The sequence below is a fragment of the Atractosteus spatula genome, chromosome 1, assembly GCF_055471065.1.
Source record: "Atractosteus spatula isolate fAtrSpa1 chromosome 1, fAtrSpa1.hap1, whole genome shotgun sequence".
Taxonomy (NCBI): domain Eukaryota; kingdom Metazoa; phylum Chordata; class Actinopteri; order Semionotiformes; family Lepisosteidae; genus Atractosteus; species Atractosteus spatula.
Window position 1 is genome coordinate 5,518,408 of NC_142706.1, and position 19,536 is coordinate 5,537,943.

The 19,536-nt window shown below is 36.1% G+C and overlaps 1 protein-coding gene across 4 annotated transcripts in view; it reads left to right on the top strand.

The window, feature by feature from the left end:
• glra3 (glycine receptor, alpha 3) overlaps positions 1-19,536 on the top strand; it is a 51,783-nt gene that overhangs the window by 12,935 nt on the left and 19,312 nt on the right. For 3 of the 4 annotated variants that reach the window (XM_088912415.1, XM_088912413.1, XM_088912414.1), the window contains exons 1-3: positions 12,428-12,560; positions 14,051-14,118; positions 19,026-19,249. In XM_088912415.1, the coding sequence (XP_088768541.1) occupies positions 12,476-12,560; positions 14,051-14,118; positions 19,026-19,249 (377 nt within the window). In that variant the 5' untranslated portion in view covers positions 12,428-12,475. Of the gene's footprint in view, positions 1-12,427; positions 12,561-14,050; positions 14,119-19,025; positions 19,250-19,536 lie in introns of those variants that run through there. The other variant, XM_088912405.1, reaches the window with a different exon arrangement.

Consider the following 19,536-nt stretch of genomic DNA (forward strand, 5'->3'; position numbering starts at 1 on the left):
TATACTGGTAATAAATTACAAGATTAATAGCAGCATCAACAGACTCTAGTTCAAGGTTTTTTGTGTGTCCTGCTGCATTTTAAATTGTAAAATTGAGTTTTACAGAATTCAAAAACATTAGTTTTTATATCTATTTGCACAAGCTGTGCCACAGTGTAGTTTTTGTTTACAGGTTTGGGGCTTTGGAACATTTAAATGTGCAAATATTGTGATATACTGTATATATTATGACTACTGTAAGATGATTACAATTGTAATCAATTGTACATATTGTAGATTCCTTATGTGACAGGGAGCATTTGTTAAAAAATATCTCTCCATCAAATTAAAGCTAGTTGGATTTTAGAAAAGAGTTTACCCTAGAGGATATCATCAGTAGTTACTTTAGGGTGGGTGAACCATAGAAGTATTATCTTTCGCTATAGCTCAAAGCCCTTACAGAAACATTATGTGCAGGTGAAGGCTTTCTGAAAGAGGCTTACAGAAACATTATGTGCAGGTGAAGGCTTTCTGAAAGAGGCTTAGAGTTCATGCCTGATAAAGTCAACAGCACTGGGAATTTAATGCATTACTATATTGCCAATAAACCTACCAAGTAACCACTGGGTTTTCATGTGGTTTGTTGATCTAACTAATAAAAGGCATAAGCTCGTGAAATAGTATCCAATTCTTATAGGCTAAACATGAAAATGCCACAAATCGCTATACGTTTAATTATTTTTTTATTTGTTGTTGAATTATGATTTACTGTACTGTTACTGTGCATGAGAGTCTATCTTTTGTGCTGAAGAGAAAGTAACTTACTCCACTTTTTTGCTGTGATTTATTTCATGTAATAAAGTAGATATGTTACTGTATATCTTCATTGACTTCCATCCCAAATTGTTGCTAAGTGTGTAAACTTTCAGAAGCATGCAAAATAATTCAGGAAAGAATATATTCTTCTAGGACAGTGTAGCAACCAGCACTCCTAACTTACAATAACATTTGCTCTCTGCACTCTATGACAGCAAAATATTTTTTCACTGAATATAGTTAAAAGAGCCAAAGGATAAAATGCATCATGAAATTCTGCTGCCTGTACGTTTTGATTTTGACCGTGTGTGATTGTGTACAGTACTATTCCTTTTTAGGAATGCCTAATTTTCAACAATACTGTATGTAAAAGAAACATTTTCCCTCAAAGCTGACTGGAAACGATCTAAGGTGTCTCCCATGTAATCCATGTGGCCATGTACTGAAGAGTATGTATGCATTGAGTTAAATAATAACTTACTAATTATGCTAAAGTAAAAGCAGTTCCAATTCTGGATATAATACAGTATATTCCTTTTTATTTAGTATTATTTGTATGGTCATATTATCTCATAATTTTGAAGATACCCAATAAAAATACCCAATGCTTACCTCTTTGTGTTGTCTCTAAAACTCTCGGTACCTTTGTCTAAAACTTTAATTCGATTTCAGAAATGAAAACATCTCCACTCTTTGTTTTTCCCCTCCCACAACAGTGCTGGCATAACATGTCGTTGCAAAACCTATTAGGTGCTTCCACAGGGAATGTCTAGCATGTACATGCCTGAGTCAGTCCATGTCACTATGTGTCAGGTCTCAAAAGGCAGGCCTAAAGGTTACGATGAAGCTTATGATTATGATGGTTATTGGCATTTTGACTTTAGTTATTATACAATGAATTATTACACTATAAAAAGCATGTAGTATCATCTGCGTAATCATCACAGATGTCACTAGGTAGCTACGGTACTCAGTGCATAAGTTATACAACTCATTTACTTCCACAGCAGTGCAATGCAGATAATACTTCACAAATGCAGTTATAACAACACAGTGCTAAAATATTGCTGGGCATCAGGGGATATTTATATATCCTCTGATATATATATTTATATTTATAGTGGGAGGCACGGTGGCTCAATGGTTCAGTTGTGGTGGTGCCATTTGCGGGACGTTTTATGTTCTCCATGTGTTCTTGTGGGTTTCCGGAAGAATTTGCCCTGATGTGAGTGTGTGACTGAAATCTCATCCAGGGTGTACCCTGCCTTGTGCCTGTTGATTGCTCTGGCTCTGGCTCTGGCTCTGGCTCCCCCACAACCCTGAACTGGATGAAGTGGTTAGGAAATTGATTCGTGGATACTTGTGTTTTTATGTATTGAATAGCTGATACTTCACAATTTAGCACCATTGAGACTATGCATATATACAGTACATGTATATGTGTACAATGATTTTTACAAATAGCGTATATGAGTACTGTATGGAGATTATTATATTTGTAATGCGCTATGGTTACACAGTTCTCTCTGTGAGCTGTTTGAGTAAAACAGTTGCTTAATTATGATATTTTGATTTTTCAATTTTCTTTGGAATAGCCCCACACCTCACCCAGTGTTGTTCTCTTTCTCTATGCTCCATGTGTTGGAATGGAATCTAGAGCTCATACTGTATGGTAGGTCTCATTCCCTTTTTTACATCTCATTTCATTCATTGAAAAATAGGCTTGGTCTTTCAAACGAGAATTTGATTATAAATAGTAATAAGGTATGAATATGTATGCAAGAGCTTGGCAGCCTGGATCTACATGGGTATACTACACAGCACTAGGTAGCCAGTGCTGTAAAATTACTATTTTTGTTTTTCAACCAATGGTCCCTAAGAAGACAGTATTTTAGCCAAGACTGCTCTGTAAACAGCTTGGTGTTTCTGGACATACAGTAGAAACAGAGACAAATCCACCTTCTAACTGAGTCGGACAGTAAGGCATATGAAGCTCCATGTGAAGGCCATTTTCACAATTTCCATCCAGTAAAAAAAAGACATACTACAGTAAAGAAAAATCAGATTATTGTTCTTAAGACCACATTTTTAAGACTTACCAGTCCTGCTGGGAAGTAGGGAATTGAGGCAAGACCTTAAGCCTGATGGAAATCTGTCACTTGTCTCAACCAATACAGAAAGCTACAACAAGGCTCTTGTAAAAAGCTGTGGATTATGCAGACTTGCTTAAAAAACAGGCAAAATGTTGAGAAATCATAAATGCTGCCATGAGATTGCTGACAAACTTTTATTCTTTGATTACCTATGTCACTCTAACTGAGAATAAAAAGTTTAACTCCATTGCAAATGCAATTTTCATGCCAGTTCTGATTATGGATGCCAAAGCAGAACAAAACTAATTCTTTGAGTATCTCACCAACCCAACAGCCTGATCTTCTGCTGTTCAGAAGCTTGAGCCAACATGCAGTGGAGCCCGGGACCTGTCTTCAGTCTATGGGACCTAATTAATATCAGGCGTCTTGCTGAAAGGCCTCACAAAACATTTGAATACTTATAGAGAATAATGTAATTCTTATTCAATAATATCATTTGTACAAAACAAAGAAGGTACAAATGCACTTAATAAAAGTATACGGAGTTACTGTATACTGTATATGTAATATAAAGGTACAAATCAATACATAACATTCCTTGCATCCTATATTGTATTATTAAAGACATACAGTGTACATTGTGAGAGGGTGATGACTCATTCATCACACGTTCCAGGATTTTTTTCCTTAAATGATGAAAGGCGAAGATAAGTATCTAACATAAATTCTGTTCATAAACGAACCATCCTTTAGCATAAGCTTGACATTGAGTTCCAACAAAATCAAATTTGTAGCGCAGCACCTGTGCTGTTTTCTTTTAAATGTAATAAGACACTATGGGAACCAATGGGTAGAAAAAATCAGACATCTTCTAAGAAAACCAAGGCCAAGGCATAATATAAAGGTACAGGAGGGTAAAGGGAAAAAAAGGAAAAAAGAAAAAATAATCAGTACTACAGTAAATGCACCCAAAGCTGGAAACATGCTATATGCTGGATGTGAAGCCCATAAAGGACCTTTAAGATATATTACTGATATCTTATAAGAAAAGTAAAATTCAGGTGAAAATGTAATAGTATTTTTACGAAGCTTATACACACGATGCTATTACACATTTTTCTCTTGAAGAGCTTTTGTAGAAAAGAAAAGACATTGAAGTTGTATGTTAAGAAGATATACTTTCTTTCTGATTTTTGATTACACTGTACTACAGCTTTCGGTATCTGGATAACTAGTAGTTTTAATGTAAAAAGTAGCTTTTCCTTGAAATACTCTTCTAGTGAAGGGTCAGGTCAGCACTTAAGTTCAATTCTAAAATCATTCTGTATATGGAATACATATTAGGATACTACCACAGGAGAGTACTTTAAAATGACCATTATTAATAATTATTTGGAGGAGGTGATAAATGTAAAGTATAATGTACTTATGTACATGTATTGTAAATGAGTAATTAAGTATCCATTTCTTAAATGACAAGTTATTGCACTTTAAAAGGTCTAGGTTCAGCATTATTTCCTTAAAGCACACCCATATTTGAAATCCCAGGAAAAGGAAGATATATTTGATTCCTACAGTATTCGTTATCACCATCAGAAACCTAAGCTGTTAATCTGCAAGATTTACTGATATCACTGAGCCACAATGAGGTGAAGGCTGCTCACAGCTTAGCTGGCATTGATAAAGATTAGTTTCATGTTGGTGATCAAAAGGTTGGCTTAGTTGAAGGCATCTGAGCCAAAGCATTTCTTTTTTGGAAAGAAATCGATAATTTCACTTGGGTCTTAGAGAGTGTGTACTTGTACAAAAAATATTTACACATTGATCCTGTGCTAAATCCATTAAAGCATTATGTTAAACGTAGCATGCTGTCCTTGAATATCCTGGTTTCCTGTTTGTATTTTTATGATCTAGTTTTTTTTAATTTTCTGCTAAAGTCCTGGACTTGTTTCTGCAATATTTATAAATTAGTGGCATATGCATTGTAAAACGCAGTCACAGTCACTCATAAAATATGCACGTAATCACGTGTGTGTAAAGAGACAGACCATTAAAATTTACAGGGTCGTTACAAAGACTTGCAGTAACCTCTGAAAAAATGGAGCTATGCATGTACTGTAGCTGTAGCTGTGTCCAATTTACATACAGTATATGAATTCAAGTACTGGACTTGTGAATGGCAATGTAAAAAAAGATTAATCACCAATTATATACCTGTTTAAAATGACCACCTTCCTGATTAAGAAATGATTTACTATGTGCATTACATATATGTCTGATATAAGCGTGTTTCTGAGAATTAAAGCTATACAACATCAAACATCTGTCTATTTACTGTACTTGTTCTCACAACTTCAGGAGTTTTCAGTGGTCAGAGTAGCTGTCATATGGGTTGGTTCACCTTCCTATAAAGCTGTGACCTCATCAAGATGATCATGTCACATCTGCAAACCAAATGGGCTGGGTTCTCAAAGAAGCTTGATCCGTCCTGGAAAGATGCTGTGAAACATTATCCTGATGAAACCCTGTAACTTGTAGTTTTTGTTCGACCCCTAACTCTTAGTTTGTTAACATTTTGTCATTCAGGGCCAGGCTAGCGTTGTATAGGTGTTGTTTAGAGGCACAGCACAGGTGTATCTTGAACAAGTTTGCACTGTATATGTGAAAACAGAAAAACTGAGGCACATGGTAATATTTCAGCAAAATGCTGAGATAGTCACCATGACAGTTTAAAACCCACTGCTACTAGGAGATGTTAATGTCTGCCTAGGGCACCATTTAAGATAGCTGCAGTCCTAGGGCCAGGGGTAGGCAGTCAAGACCTGCTAGTCTTATGTTAGGAACAGTTCTGCAGCCAAGGACTTGAGTTTGTATTAGTTTTTTTATTATTTTAATTAGGTGAATTACTGCTGTGAATAAAGATAATAGCTTGGATTTCTCCTCTTTTACTTTTGTATTTCATGTTTCTGTCTGCATGCCATGTACAGTATATGTTGACTTACATTTTTCAGATCAAAGTCCATGCCTGTGGCCACCAGTCTGTGTAGCAGGTTACTGTACATCCCTCTAGTTCTTCTTTAGGTGAATCTGTCCTCACTGATCTGACAACGTAAATAAGTGACCAAAGGATGCTAGTGTTTTTTTTACTAATAAAACCCTCTGTGTGAATGCACTTCCCCATATGCCAGGCTTTTCAAATACATAATCATGCCATGTGTACTGTGTGTGTTCCATGTGTATTTTTCTCTAGTGAGGTCAGAGTGGAACAATCACTTTCATAATTTCAGACTATGTGGAAAAAAATCTAAGTTACACAGAAAAATTATCAGGAATCAGGTGTGATCTGATTGTGAGTTTTAACCAGTCATTAATTGTCTCTTTATGAAGACTTTATGAAATATGAATTTGAAAATAAGAGCTCAACATGCTCTCATTACAATCAACTTAACTAAACTAAAACACTCAGTCATTTGAAGCTTTTCCCTGGAATTAACTTAACCTATGAATTTGGAGTTTTCATGATTTGAAATTAAAGAATAATAATTGTGGTGTTAGATAAAAAAAAAATGTTTTAGCAATAAGTAAAAAATATTGCCCCTCATAGAGTAGCTTTGCTGCATATAGACAAATGGCTGTAATTCATGCATTTATTTAGCAAGATGTTTTATTAAAGCTGCTGAAGGGTAGTTTAATGATGAAGGTTTCTGGTTGGGGATTCTGGAATGTCACACTCTATAAGACTTCATCCGCCAGTTCCTGCATGGTTGTGCACCGTTGCTTTGCATTAATCTCACTTCGCTGTCCATTTGGAGAGTATTCCTGTAAATGCTTCGACAGCTCTGGCTCACGTCTCGCCACAGTGTCCATTCTGTCATTCTCGGCTATACCCTGCAGACTTCATGCCCTTTTGCTAATAATGCATGTGGCATGCTTTTTGTTAAAGAACCTTTTTATACCCCTTTCAAATTATTAAAGAACCAGTCTAAATCTTAAAATGCTAAATATAGCAGTTGAACAGATGCAGCACGCAGAGAACATACTCAAGTGTCAACAATGTTTACAGTATGTAGCAAGCAAGAAAAGAGATCTTGTTGTATATTAATAAATATAATCTTTATTTTGTAAAGCACCTCTTGATGTTGTGGATCCATATGCTACTGTATACCAGTAAGTTAAGCATATGTAAGACTGAGCAAGAGTGAATCCATTAAAGCAAACACAATGATGCACAAATTGTAAAACGATCAATTAAACAGAAATTAAACACAGCATGGACAGCATGGTTAGGTTGTGGTTAGGAGGCTACTGCCTCACAACTCCTGGGTTTGATCATGGCCTTGTTTGTTCAACAATATAATCTGTACATATACAGTATGTACAGTATACAGTACATGCAGCCTCCTACATCACTCAGATAAAACCTGTGATAAATGTCCATGAAACATTCCAGTAACTGCCTTAAAGTGTGCTGGAGGTCTCCCTGTGGTTGCCATGGGAACACAAATTGTTGCTTATATTGTAGCTCATCAACCTTCAACAAGCTGCTGTTCAATCATCATCTCTCAAGCTGTCTCCTTAACAGTGATGAATTCCACTACACCAAAAACCAGCCATCTGCCATAAGAAAACTCAATGTTGTTGGGAATCTTACAGATTTGCATCAGTGTAACAGTCTCATATTACTAAGAAAGTGGTTGCAATGTTGTACAGAGCCTCCATTGAAAAGGCAAATTCCAAAGCTAGCTTCTTTTACTTTGTGGGATGGTAGCACATTAATACACAACATTATTTTATATACAGTATAGTATATATTATTTTTGTTGTTTATGTGAATGTAATTTTGAATATTATGAACATATGATGTTACCTTTGTTGCTCTTGAGTCAATATTTCAATTGGAAAATTAGATTTATAAAACAAAGCTCAGTATTCGAAACAATTGTTGAAACATTTTCAACATCCATTACATAGAAAATAATTGTTACATGGCTGCCCTGTCTGAGTATGTTGCCTGATCATGAAACTAATTGAAGAATTTCACTCAGGTATTCACTAAGAGAGAAGTCAACATGCCTCAGGGAGGAGAAAGTTCTGTGTTGGATAACATCAGCATAGAAGTGGGAAAAATGCTTTGGGTACTTGAAGCACTCAAGATTTATTAGTCCCCAGGGCCCAATGGTATCTTACCATTTGCACTCAAGAAATGAGAGATGTTACTCAGAAGCTATTGACTCAACTCTTTCAGTCACTTAAGACAGAGGTCTTAATTCCTAGGGACTAGAGAATTGCTAATGTAGTACCCATACTTAAAAATGATGAGAAATTAAAACCAAGTAGTTTTGGCTACAGTGACATGTAAGGTAATGGAAATGAATACAAGAGCCAAACTAGGGGATGCCTGTATGGAAATAATATCATTGCAAATAGTGGACTATTTGGACTAAGACTTAGAAAAGGGTGGTCTTACCTAACCAGCTTGATAGAGTTCACTGAACATAGTGCATTTGATTTGGAACGAGTAATAGCTTTTATTCCATGCTGAAAAGAGAAGAGAGAAGGTAGTCTGGGAAACATGAGTGTTTGATTGAGAACTGGTTATTAAATAGAAAACAGGTATGGGTAAGGGGCGAATAAGCAAATTTTGGTGATGTAAGTAGTAGAGCACCACAAGGATCTGTACTAGGACCACTGTTCGTTTTTAAATTATATCAATAATCAAGATTCCAGAATAGTTAGTAAACTAGTCAAGTTTGCAGATGATAACAAATTAGGAGAATTAGCAAACACTGTAGAAGCAGAAAATAAAGTGCAAAAGCAGTAAAAACTAAGATGGGGGACACTAAACTAAAAGAGGCTGCATATGAAAAAGACTGTGGTGTTTATGTTGATATTGTACTGTACATCATTTGCATCTTCTATGTAGAAAAGAATGAAAACAGTATTTAGTTAAAAGGGTAGGTTTATGCCACATAACAGGAATAATGTGCCAACAGCACCCTATAAACAAAGTGCATATAGGAAACTAGGAAAAAGCCTTACATTATAGCATCCACATGGGACCAAGCTCCATGAATCTCCATGAAGAAAATCCGAGAGGATAACTAAGAATGCTTTCACTCTCACAAATGTTGTCCCAGTAAAACTCCTCATCTGTAATACTCAGATCCCCATTTCAAAAAGTGACAGCTTAGGTATCAATAAAGCTTCCATCTGAGAAAACGAAGCAACCATTCTCACCATTCTGCCACAGAAATCCAACAGATCACACACTGGGTGTGTAGAAACCTTCATGCTTAGGGACCGCCACAGGTGCTGGAGAAAGGAGACACTGGCAAAAAAAAAGAAGAAAGAAGAACCAGGAAACCAGTAACCTAGACTACAATCCTGGAATAAGCAAATACCACCGCTAGCAAAAAACATCCATGAGATTAGGATGAAAATACGAATGGTCATGGCATGTCCTCTGGGACCTTTCTTTTTCCTTTGCTGCTGTGCTATGTTCCTCTGCAAAAGATCTGACTCGATATTTTTACTATGGCAATATTGTAAACTATATTTATAATTATATTTAAACATATAGTATGAGAGTACTCAATTTAAATTACTATCTTGTAAAATGTATTTCATGGGGATATACAGTATGTATATTGAGAGTTTAAGTGTGGTTCCTGCTTAAACATTCTAGTGAAATGCTTAAATGCTTGTACAGTATGTGTGCATTTATTTCTACCCAGCTGTGACATATTCGCATTATGCCACCAATGGTCTTGAAAGAGACAGGTCACATTTTTCCACTGCAGTAGCCATAATTACATGCAGTGAATCACAAAGAGCCAGTGGGCAATTTTATCCATAGTAATATTTTATCCAGAACTACCCAGACTAATGATCTAAAACTATCCCAGGGGACAAATTCTTATTTTTTTAAATGTATTTAAACTTTTAAAAGAAATGTGCTTACCTTTTCTTGGGGTGTCTGGATTAAGTGCTGCAGGCAAGAATTACAACGATTCAGTTATGAATGATTTATTTAATGGATATTGTAATTTGCATTTTGTGGTTTATCCAATGACTGAAAAAAGACTGAATTAAGGAAATTTGGAATAAAAAAACTTTTTAATTCTATGCCCATAACAGTTTAAAATTATGAAGATTTCCTGTGTAATGAGCTGCTGGCACAGAACAAGATGCTTTATATAAACAAAGCATGTAATTCTCTCCCACATTTTTTTCTAATTTCTGTTACTGAGTTCACAAATAGTAGGTAGTGTAGGGTCAAGATTTTTAAATGTAATTATATCAATATAACTTGAATCACAGTGTATTTTACAGTCACGGTAAAGCCCCTGGCTGATATAACTTTTAATCACGAAATGATGAATGATCCAGGGTTTGTTTGTTTGTTTGTTTTTAAGATTAACAATAAACTGGCTGAAAATAATTTTTAAAATCATTGGTTAAAGTCATCTATAGTATGTAATGTTTATATAATTACAATGTAATGTACATATCTTCAAAGCAATTTCCCCCACATACTTGTTAGTTAAATATAATCCAGTATGCTGGCAACTTGCAAGTGTAATGGATTACATTTTCAAAATACTTTTTCATATCACTGGTTAGGAATTTAATACAGACCTACAGATTTAAATATCAACTGTGTTCAGTTTTGAAGGTTTCCAAGCAAGCTACAGTATCATAAAATATTAAAAGCCATGTGGTAGTAACATATTTTAACAGTAATAGTTTACAGTTACAGTACAGTACAGACCATGCATTGACAGGAGAAGAAAAGGACAGTAGTGTTATTGTGATTGTGTTGTTATTAGAATGGTACATTATAGGTCCGTACAGCAGGGTACCATAAGACAGACTACAGTAGATCCCCACCATTGTCAGTGATCTCCTCCCTCCTGAAAAGGTGTGTGTTCAAGGGACTGCAATCCACGTAAAAGGCAATGCAGATCCAACCACAGAGAAAATGGCTTTCTTTCAAAGGGACCTGCCTACAGTATCTGTGTGCTGGGAAAGCTTTGAAATAAACACGATGAACTTGTCACAGCCTCCAGAAGAGTGTTGTCCATTTATTTTGTGTCCATATAACAATTAAGTTTCATTGGATCAGATTAGGAAACCACTTACAGTATAGATCACTTTGTTCAGGAAGCTAAACAGATAATCACTTTCAGGTCTCTGTGGTAATCCCACAATACCTATTGTTTTGTCCTGAGTAATCTTCCAATGTGTTATCTTCGGTTCTACCTTTCTTGCATGTCTAAACAGTATTTGTTTTATACCCATCACTTGCTTAACTCAAAAACCAGTTTAATGACCAACTATTCACACATGTTAAATAGTTGTCACCAAAATAATTATGTTCCCTGACCATACAGCAAACCAGAATATTCACACAGCCATTTCAGATTTTGCCAGCTGTGTTTGTTGATACACTGACTGCTGTATCAGACCCACCATCATAGTCAGTCTAGGAGAAACTTATTCATTCAATTTCTTATAAGCTGGGAAAGAAATGAGAGAATGGTCCAATGTTTTTTTTTATTTCCCTCCCATCTCAGGTAGTTCAGAGATGAAACAATAAAATCAACTGTGGAAGATAACAAAAAAAGGTTAAAATTGGGTGGGTGGCTGAGAGGAATCGTGGTTCTACAGTCTGGTCCTCTAGGATTGGCACAGAATGTTACAAAATGTTAATACTGGAAATAATTAGAACTTTTTCATAACTGGAAATATTCCACTAACATTATTTAATTCTAATGCTTAAGTGTATTGTGATTATTTGCCGCAAGGCACATATATTTAATAATAATTTTACAATGAAATCTTATCACTTCAAGAATTGAAAGACCGGGGTTCATGGAAAAATATTGAATGACCACTTGAATAAGGTATATCACGCTCGTCCATAGTACTAACTCCTAAATCATGCCTTACACGCATCACTTTTATAGTGTTACAAATAGGGGTTACAAAAATAGATGAATACCAGAAAATGACTGAGCAGGTAAATCAATAATTAAAATCATAACCCGAAACGTAGATTTTGCCAAGAATATATCCAAGTGGTTGATATAATAAGGCATCTGAGTTCTTTGTTCTCTGACACATAGAACTCTGGTGAAAATAGTAATGTCAGGCACACTGGGATAAACAATTATTTATAAATCATGACAACACACACTAATAAATCCACAATATAAACAAAAAACATACAAGTTACGCTTTTTAAACACTTACAAACAAGACGTTCCAGAGGCCTACATCCTGATCAACCAGGATATCCCAGGCTGGTACCAAGTATTCAAATCCTCTATAACACCTACAGTACATACAGTAGGCCAATAAGAGAGATAAATCTCCCTTCCAAACCAACAGAATATGACCTACAGTACAGTTAAATTATCTATAAATCTGGGTGCTACACAGTAAATTCTTATAACTTTTCTACCTATTCTTAAGATATTTAGTTGTTGTTATCTATTGTGTTGTACAATAGATGGTTTCTCAGAAAGTTGTTTGCTTTCAGCTTGGTGGCCTCAAAGGAACCTGATAGTGCCCGAAGTAGAGCAATGCCAATGTCACCTTCAGACTTTTTGGACAAACTTATGGGAAGGACTTCAGGATACGATGCCAGAATCAGACCAAACTTTAAAGGTAATTTAATTTAAAAATGAGGAGAATAACTAAAAATTAAATCCATCCTTATAGGATGTATTTCTCTCCAGTATTTATGTGGTTTTGTTTGGTTTCTACTCTACAGAATCGACAGGAACTGCAATGTTCTCTATCATAAATTGAGGATAATGATGCCCACTTTGCATATTATCCTCAATTTATGATTATCCTTGACTGATCAGAAGGAATAGTTGTTCCTGCATTCATTGCATCCTTATAGTGACAATATGCTGGTGTTTGTTCTAAACTCTATTTCTCTCAAGACTGTCTTACTGTAGATCTCTCTTGCCAATCGTCTTACATCAGCCGCCCATCCTCCCCAAGTTCTCCAAATTGCTTTAGCTCAATAACATTTTTCTGCTTCACTTCTCCCATGAAGCGTACCCTCTTCATGGGCTGTCTTTCCCTGCTCATATTCAATTGTCAACCCGGCGCTTTCTTCATCATCTGCCCCCTCCTGTCTATAATTCATTGCTTGTCCTCTTATCCCATCTCATCATCACTACTGATCTGTTGACTGCTCTGCTGATCTTTCTCTTCAATCAATCTACTGTAATGCCTTCTTATTCTCCCCTTTTGCATCTCTGTAGTGGTACAGAATTCCTGGGCATATCAAGACTGTACCTTTTCATGCCAGTCCTTTGCCTAAGTCTGCCTTTGTTTGCTGTAGTTGCTGAGCTTTGACATTTGCATAGTGTAAAATGAAATGGAATATGTTGAATTGTAACCTTCTGTAATCTTTCCTCTGTATTCATTTCGTATAGACCGGTAATTGCTTTAGGTTCAATTTGTTTGAATGAAGACTCATCCAAAGTAACTGGGAAGAAGAAAGTTGGAGATGCAGGAAGAAGAAAACAACATGCATGAACTGAAATCACAAATGTTGATGTAACCACCAGTTGTTCTCAATAATAGCTATTGCAGTGCACCATTCTCTGTCCATGTATTTGCATTAGTGAATATGATCTGGAAAGATCCAGTTTCAGCATGAAACTCAACAAAGGGTTTGTCAATGTATTGAACTTATTAGGATGGAAACATGACTGGATTGATGTTTGTGCCGATGTATTTATTCTTGATCTATATTTCATTGTTGTGAAAATCAGCTGGATAGGTCACCAGCCAGGATGGGACTCAATGCATCTAGCAATCCAATTGATGATGACTTTGACATGTTTATGAAAAAGCTATGTTATGGACTGAGTTTAGTGGGAATTGTTCAGGTTCATTCTAATTTGTGTGGCACTTATAATGCTACGCAGTTTGACAGCTTCTGTGCTCTACAATTGCTTCACTGTCGCAGACCTTTACAATACATTGACTTATGGAAAAGAAAGTGGAGACAGGCTGTCAGGAAATACAAAGCATTGTTGTGCAAGCACTCAACAACATTTGAAACATAATGGCAATTGTTTTTAATGTTATGTATTGCTGACAATTTGATTTGTGTTGTTTTGTTTTGTTTTCAGGACCTCCTGTGAATGTAACGTGCAACATATTTATTAACAGCTTTGGTTCAATTGCTGAAACAACAATGGTATGTAATATTAAATTTGATCAATTTATAATTATTCCTATAAATATATTTTCATTTTGGCGCAAACCTAACTTTTTAATTGCTGAAACAATGACAATATATTTTTATTATTTGTTCACTTATACAGTATTTGTCCAAAGTATTACTGTTAACTGTAGTATCTTTTTTCCTCTTAAACACCTGCACCACCATTTATGAATAATTCTGTAATTAAACATCACTGCTCAAAATAAGTCAACCTCATGCTAAGACTGAGAGGAACCATTCTGTTAAAAATAACATTTGTTGGCTGTTGCGACAAGTCTCAATGTAGTTCTCTCTGAAGTCATATATTCAAGACAATTCTTAACATTTAATACTGAATTTATATATCCAATGGATGTTTGGTAGTGAAGTAGTGATTATAATAAACATTTGTTGCTATGTATCTAAGGTTGACACAGTAATGTAATGGTTAGTGCCACAGGGTCCTGGGTCAATCACTGAGTTGGTGCCCTGTTCTGTATGGAGTTTGCATGTCCACATAGTGTTTTGTGCAGGTTTTTTCCAGGTACCCTAGTTTTCTTTCTCACCGCTGAAGGCAAACAGGTTGGTTAATTATGTGCAATAATTAAGCTTCCATGGGGATGGTAACAGGGCACCTCTGCTAATTAATCTGCTCTATCAGGAGAAACAGCCCTAGTGTATCTCTGCCCTGTGCTTGGATTCAGGAGTCGTTTTCAACAGGGGGAACTAGAGAAAGAAAAATTTCACCTATGCCCCTAGGCGTTGAAATCATGCCCAGTGATTTTGCTTTAAATCTTAATTAGCAGAGGCTACCATTTTAGCACAGATGTACGGCTTTCTGCTCTTTACAACAGATGTGTGCAGATGCACACAGCTCTGTGTCTGAATTTACAGTGTTCCTTGCCTGCTGTTACACTCCACAGCTTAATAAAAAACACAAACCTTTTACAATATCTAAATTTATGAAGTTCTTTCTTCTATCTGGTATTGTATATGTAGAGAAAGGCTTCTGTTGGACAACTGGCAGATTACATACTGTAGTACAGGGGACATACACAAGGCTGAAAGCTTGTATTGTTTACACTCCTCTGTGGTTCAATGCCCCAGCTGTGCTGACTCCCAGAGTGTGCCTGAATGTTTGTATTGTGCAATGTGTAAAATTATCCGATATACAAAACACATTTGAAGAACCGGTGAGTCTGGTGAATGGATGTATTGTAAACTGAGTGAGCTTTCAGCAATAATTTGGATGTGCAATCACAGAAAACATGCACCGTTTTTCTTTTTTAAAGGACATCACTGTTCTTTCTTGCTGTGGAATTCTATTGTGGCAATACGATAGTGCTCTTTCTTGAAGTATGAAGTTTTGTCTTTGCCAGATGGTAAAAAATCCTGTGGGTCTGGGGATTAATTCACAGTTCAATTTTTCTATGAGCAATGTGCCTGTTAGAACTCTGTATAAGATGTCCAGTTGATAAACATATGTGTGTCAGTATCTGCCTGTCCATCCATGCAGATACGGTATACATTAAAAACAGGAAATTGCTATTATGAAATAATTCAATTTATATAATAAAATGTTTTACTGTATATAAAATAGTTTCATATAATAAAATTATAATAATATAATGAAACTGATATTGTTCCAATATATGTATATATTATCCCTATATACAATATGTATCCAATACACTCCCGTCCTATACTTATCCAATACATTTGTTGTGCTTTTAATGCCTCTCAGTGCATTTTAAAGTCAGACACAATTTTGTGATCACTTTTGACTGTCACTTTTTTGCATTCTTTTCTGCGTACATGTTTTCAAAAACCATTTAAAGGCTGAACCATAAATATGATTTATTTAGCAGTCAATCTTATGCACAGCAACCTACAAGCTTGAAAGTGTATATTTTCTGCAAGTGCAAGGAACATTGATGTTATCCTATTAAGAGATTCTAAATCCAGTTTGTCTTTTCAAGAGAAAAAAAAACAACAAAAGAATATTAAGCTGCAACTGTTAAATATTACACAGAATGTGACATTGACAGAAGCAATACACTGTAAGGGGGATGATGAATTAAGGCACCAGCAGAGGGATTCTCCACTTAACGTACTGTTTCATATGGAAAAAAGACTCACTGTAGCACTTGTTAGTTCCACTGACTCCCAGCTCTAGGGTCGCGGATTCATCTCTGGGTCGAAGCACTTTTCTGCATGCAGTTTGTACATCAACGGGTGACCGTGTATACAGTATGTACCAAATTATCTCTAGCTAGGCTAGCTGGGACAGCTACCTCTTGCTATCTATAACCTAGCTTTTGATGGTGTAATGGGAGCCGGTCCAGGCTACCGCGAAGCGTAGTTCAGGACCCTACAGTATGCAGACGGTATAATCCGGAAATAAGTGGAGAAGGACATCAGGGGAGGAGATGAAGAGGATCAAGATGGATTGACAGACAGGGGGGTGTGACGATGGTGATCCGGTGCTCGGGGGGCGTGGCGATGGTAAACAGGTCCAGACAGTCCAAAAGGGGGAATCCGGGGTGCAGTCCAAAGTCAAAAACCAGGAAATCCATCCAAGGAAAGACAAATAAAAAACAGGGACATGGAACAAGGAGATTAAAAATGGAGTGACGAGGCCAGCTTGGTCAGGACACCGTTAGAAGGCCTATTCCCTCAAGCCGCGGATGTAGGGCGACTTGAAGCAAGGCGGGCCTCCAGGCGTCCGTCTTCCAATGCAGAGCCAGGAGCAGCAAGAGTGCCAGGCTTAAATAAGGAGGGACAAACAGAGGACAGGTGCACATAATCAACTAAAATACGAAAGGGCCGGAGCGCCCTTAACAGGATGGATTCTGATCATGACAGATGGATATAATGGAGACTAATTCAAAAACATAACTCTCCAAATCAAAAGGTAAAACAGTCTTCTAGGTTGGGGAAATCTACTGTATATATTCAGACATCCTGCTGAACCTTAATGCATGCAGAAAAAGACAGCTCTTTAATTTTAAAATAAGCACCACAAACATTTGTGGAATAGTACATTTGGGTTGCCCTTACCTGTTCCATGAGTATAATACCAAATATCAAGCTTCTGCTTGAGCACGTACTCATTCAGTTTAGTCAAAAAGCCAAGCTACCAGATATTATGATATTTGTGTCTGCTGTGTTTTGGGTTCTGTAACATTATCTCTATGACAAGGCTCATAGACAGCCTGCATACTCACTGTGGCATTGCCTCTCTATATTTCTATAGTAATAAAGATGTGTTTATGGATCCTGTAATAAACAATATAATTAATGAAACAGGGCTAAGTCTATACAGCAAATGCTGTACAGTATATAGACTGTCAGAATCATAACCCATTAGAGATCACTTCACTGTCTCACAGGACGTGACTGAGTACTGTGCATCAAGATAACACTTACAGTCACTTACTGTTATATTTCACACTTCTGTAAGTTATAAATGGTACTGTATTTTTCTTTCCTCTGTTCTAAACAATATTTCACATTAAAAAAATGTGCGCTTGACAGTTTGTCACAGCTGTATTCTAACACAGCATACACTTTCAGGAAGGTACTTTAGAACACACTTAAAAACAAAGAAACTGACATTTCTGGGACAGAGAGACAAAGGCATGTTTATAGCTCTTCAGGACTTGAAAGAGCAAACCTCATTTAGTTTGATGTATTCACATATAACTAGCTCATCTATTTGATGAGTACATGACACTGTATTTTTCAAAACTACTGCAAATAATGTGCGGGATTGACAAGTTAAAAAAAGAATCATATTCTTTATCATCGCTAAACATTGTCCACTGAACAACTGCATTAGTCACAACCAAGAAGTAAAACATCAGCTTAGTAAACAATGTATTTCATCATGTTCTTTATTTTTTAGTACTGCCTTCAAGCAAAATTACTTTCCTAAAATATTTGACAAGGTACATTTCTCTGGGAGAAATGTTCTTTGTCAGGTGTGGAACCCCTGTTTTCCTGTCAGGCTGCTGCTTGGCCAATACTTTGATACACAGTATAGGAATTCTTTTGAAATCCAGAGTGCCCCAAATCATCATTTAGCCTAGCTGTAATTTTATTATTGCATGTTATTATATTCTGTTTGGGTGTTGCAGTTACACATTTGTCTAAACCTGTTACAAATGTGTCTAAATTGAGTTGTACTATATTGTGCTAATGTTGTCAGTTGTCCAGCACACCCATCGGTGTCAATTACAGCAAGTGCTATACAGTATAACACTGCACCATGAAGTGGCAGCATTGCGTTTTGTACCCTTTGTAAAAAGGTCTTTGATCAATATAGAACAAGCTCGGGGGATATGAGAAAAACATTTTTTTCACTTTATATTTACATGTAGTCAGGTCTGCACTACATGTCTGAGATTAATCAGTATTTGAAAATCTTGTTCAGAGGCAGAGACTAGCATTATATAATTGTGGTCCATGAACTTGCCCTTTACGTCTTGGATCAATTCCAAGTAACTGCAAACCTAACCAAGAAAAGGCCGCTTTGTAATAACAGATGAATGACTATTTGCATGCCAAGTCATCTTTAAAGATGTGCAAAGAGTGCACACTTGATTTTTGAATTTAATGACAATTTGATATTACTGTATTTCCATTTTGTTTTCCTTGGGAATCCGTATGCTTTCTGTGAACATGAACTCTGAGAATTAAGAAGATCATTTTTACTAAGAATAGTAAAGCTCATGTTTTGCTGATACAGACCATTAAAGTAATCTGAATCTGGTCTCCATTACAGCAAAGCATGTTTACCAAGGTTCATCAAGAGGTCCGATGTGTACAGTATATGCAATTTTAACAATAACAGCACTGACTGTATAAATATAAATAATGCCTTCTTGTTTCTCTCCCAGGATTACAGAGTGAATATATTTCTCCGTCAGCAGTGGAATGACCCAAGGCTGGCTTACAGTGAATACCCAGATGACTCACTGGATTTGGACCCATCTATGTTGGACTCTATTTGGAAACCTGATTTATTTTTTGCAAATGAGAAAGGGGCTCACTTCCATGAAGTTACCACAGACAACAAGCTCCTTAGAATATTTAAAAACGGAAATGTCCTTTACTCAATCAGGTGAGTATACCAAATGCCCCACACTTGCTTTTATATTGTGTATAATGTAAGATGTTGTACAAGTAAATTAATCCTAAATAATTTATTAATTAAATTGGTGCTCTAAAATACATCTTGACATTTTTATTAAAGACATTTACTTGTTTAGTATATTGACAATTTTTACTAAGACAGTGCAAGTCTAGGAATTATGTTTCATGGAAATAAACAGAAGCAGACTTATTTTTAAAATCATATTGCAGCAAATCAAATAGAAAAACACTATAGTTTCATGTAGAACTAGTGTA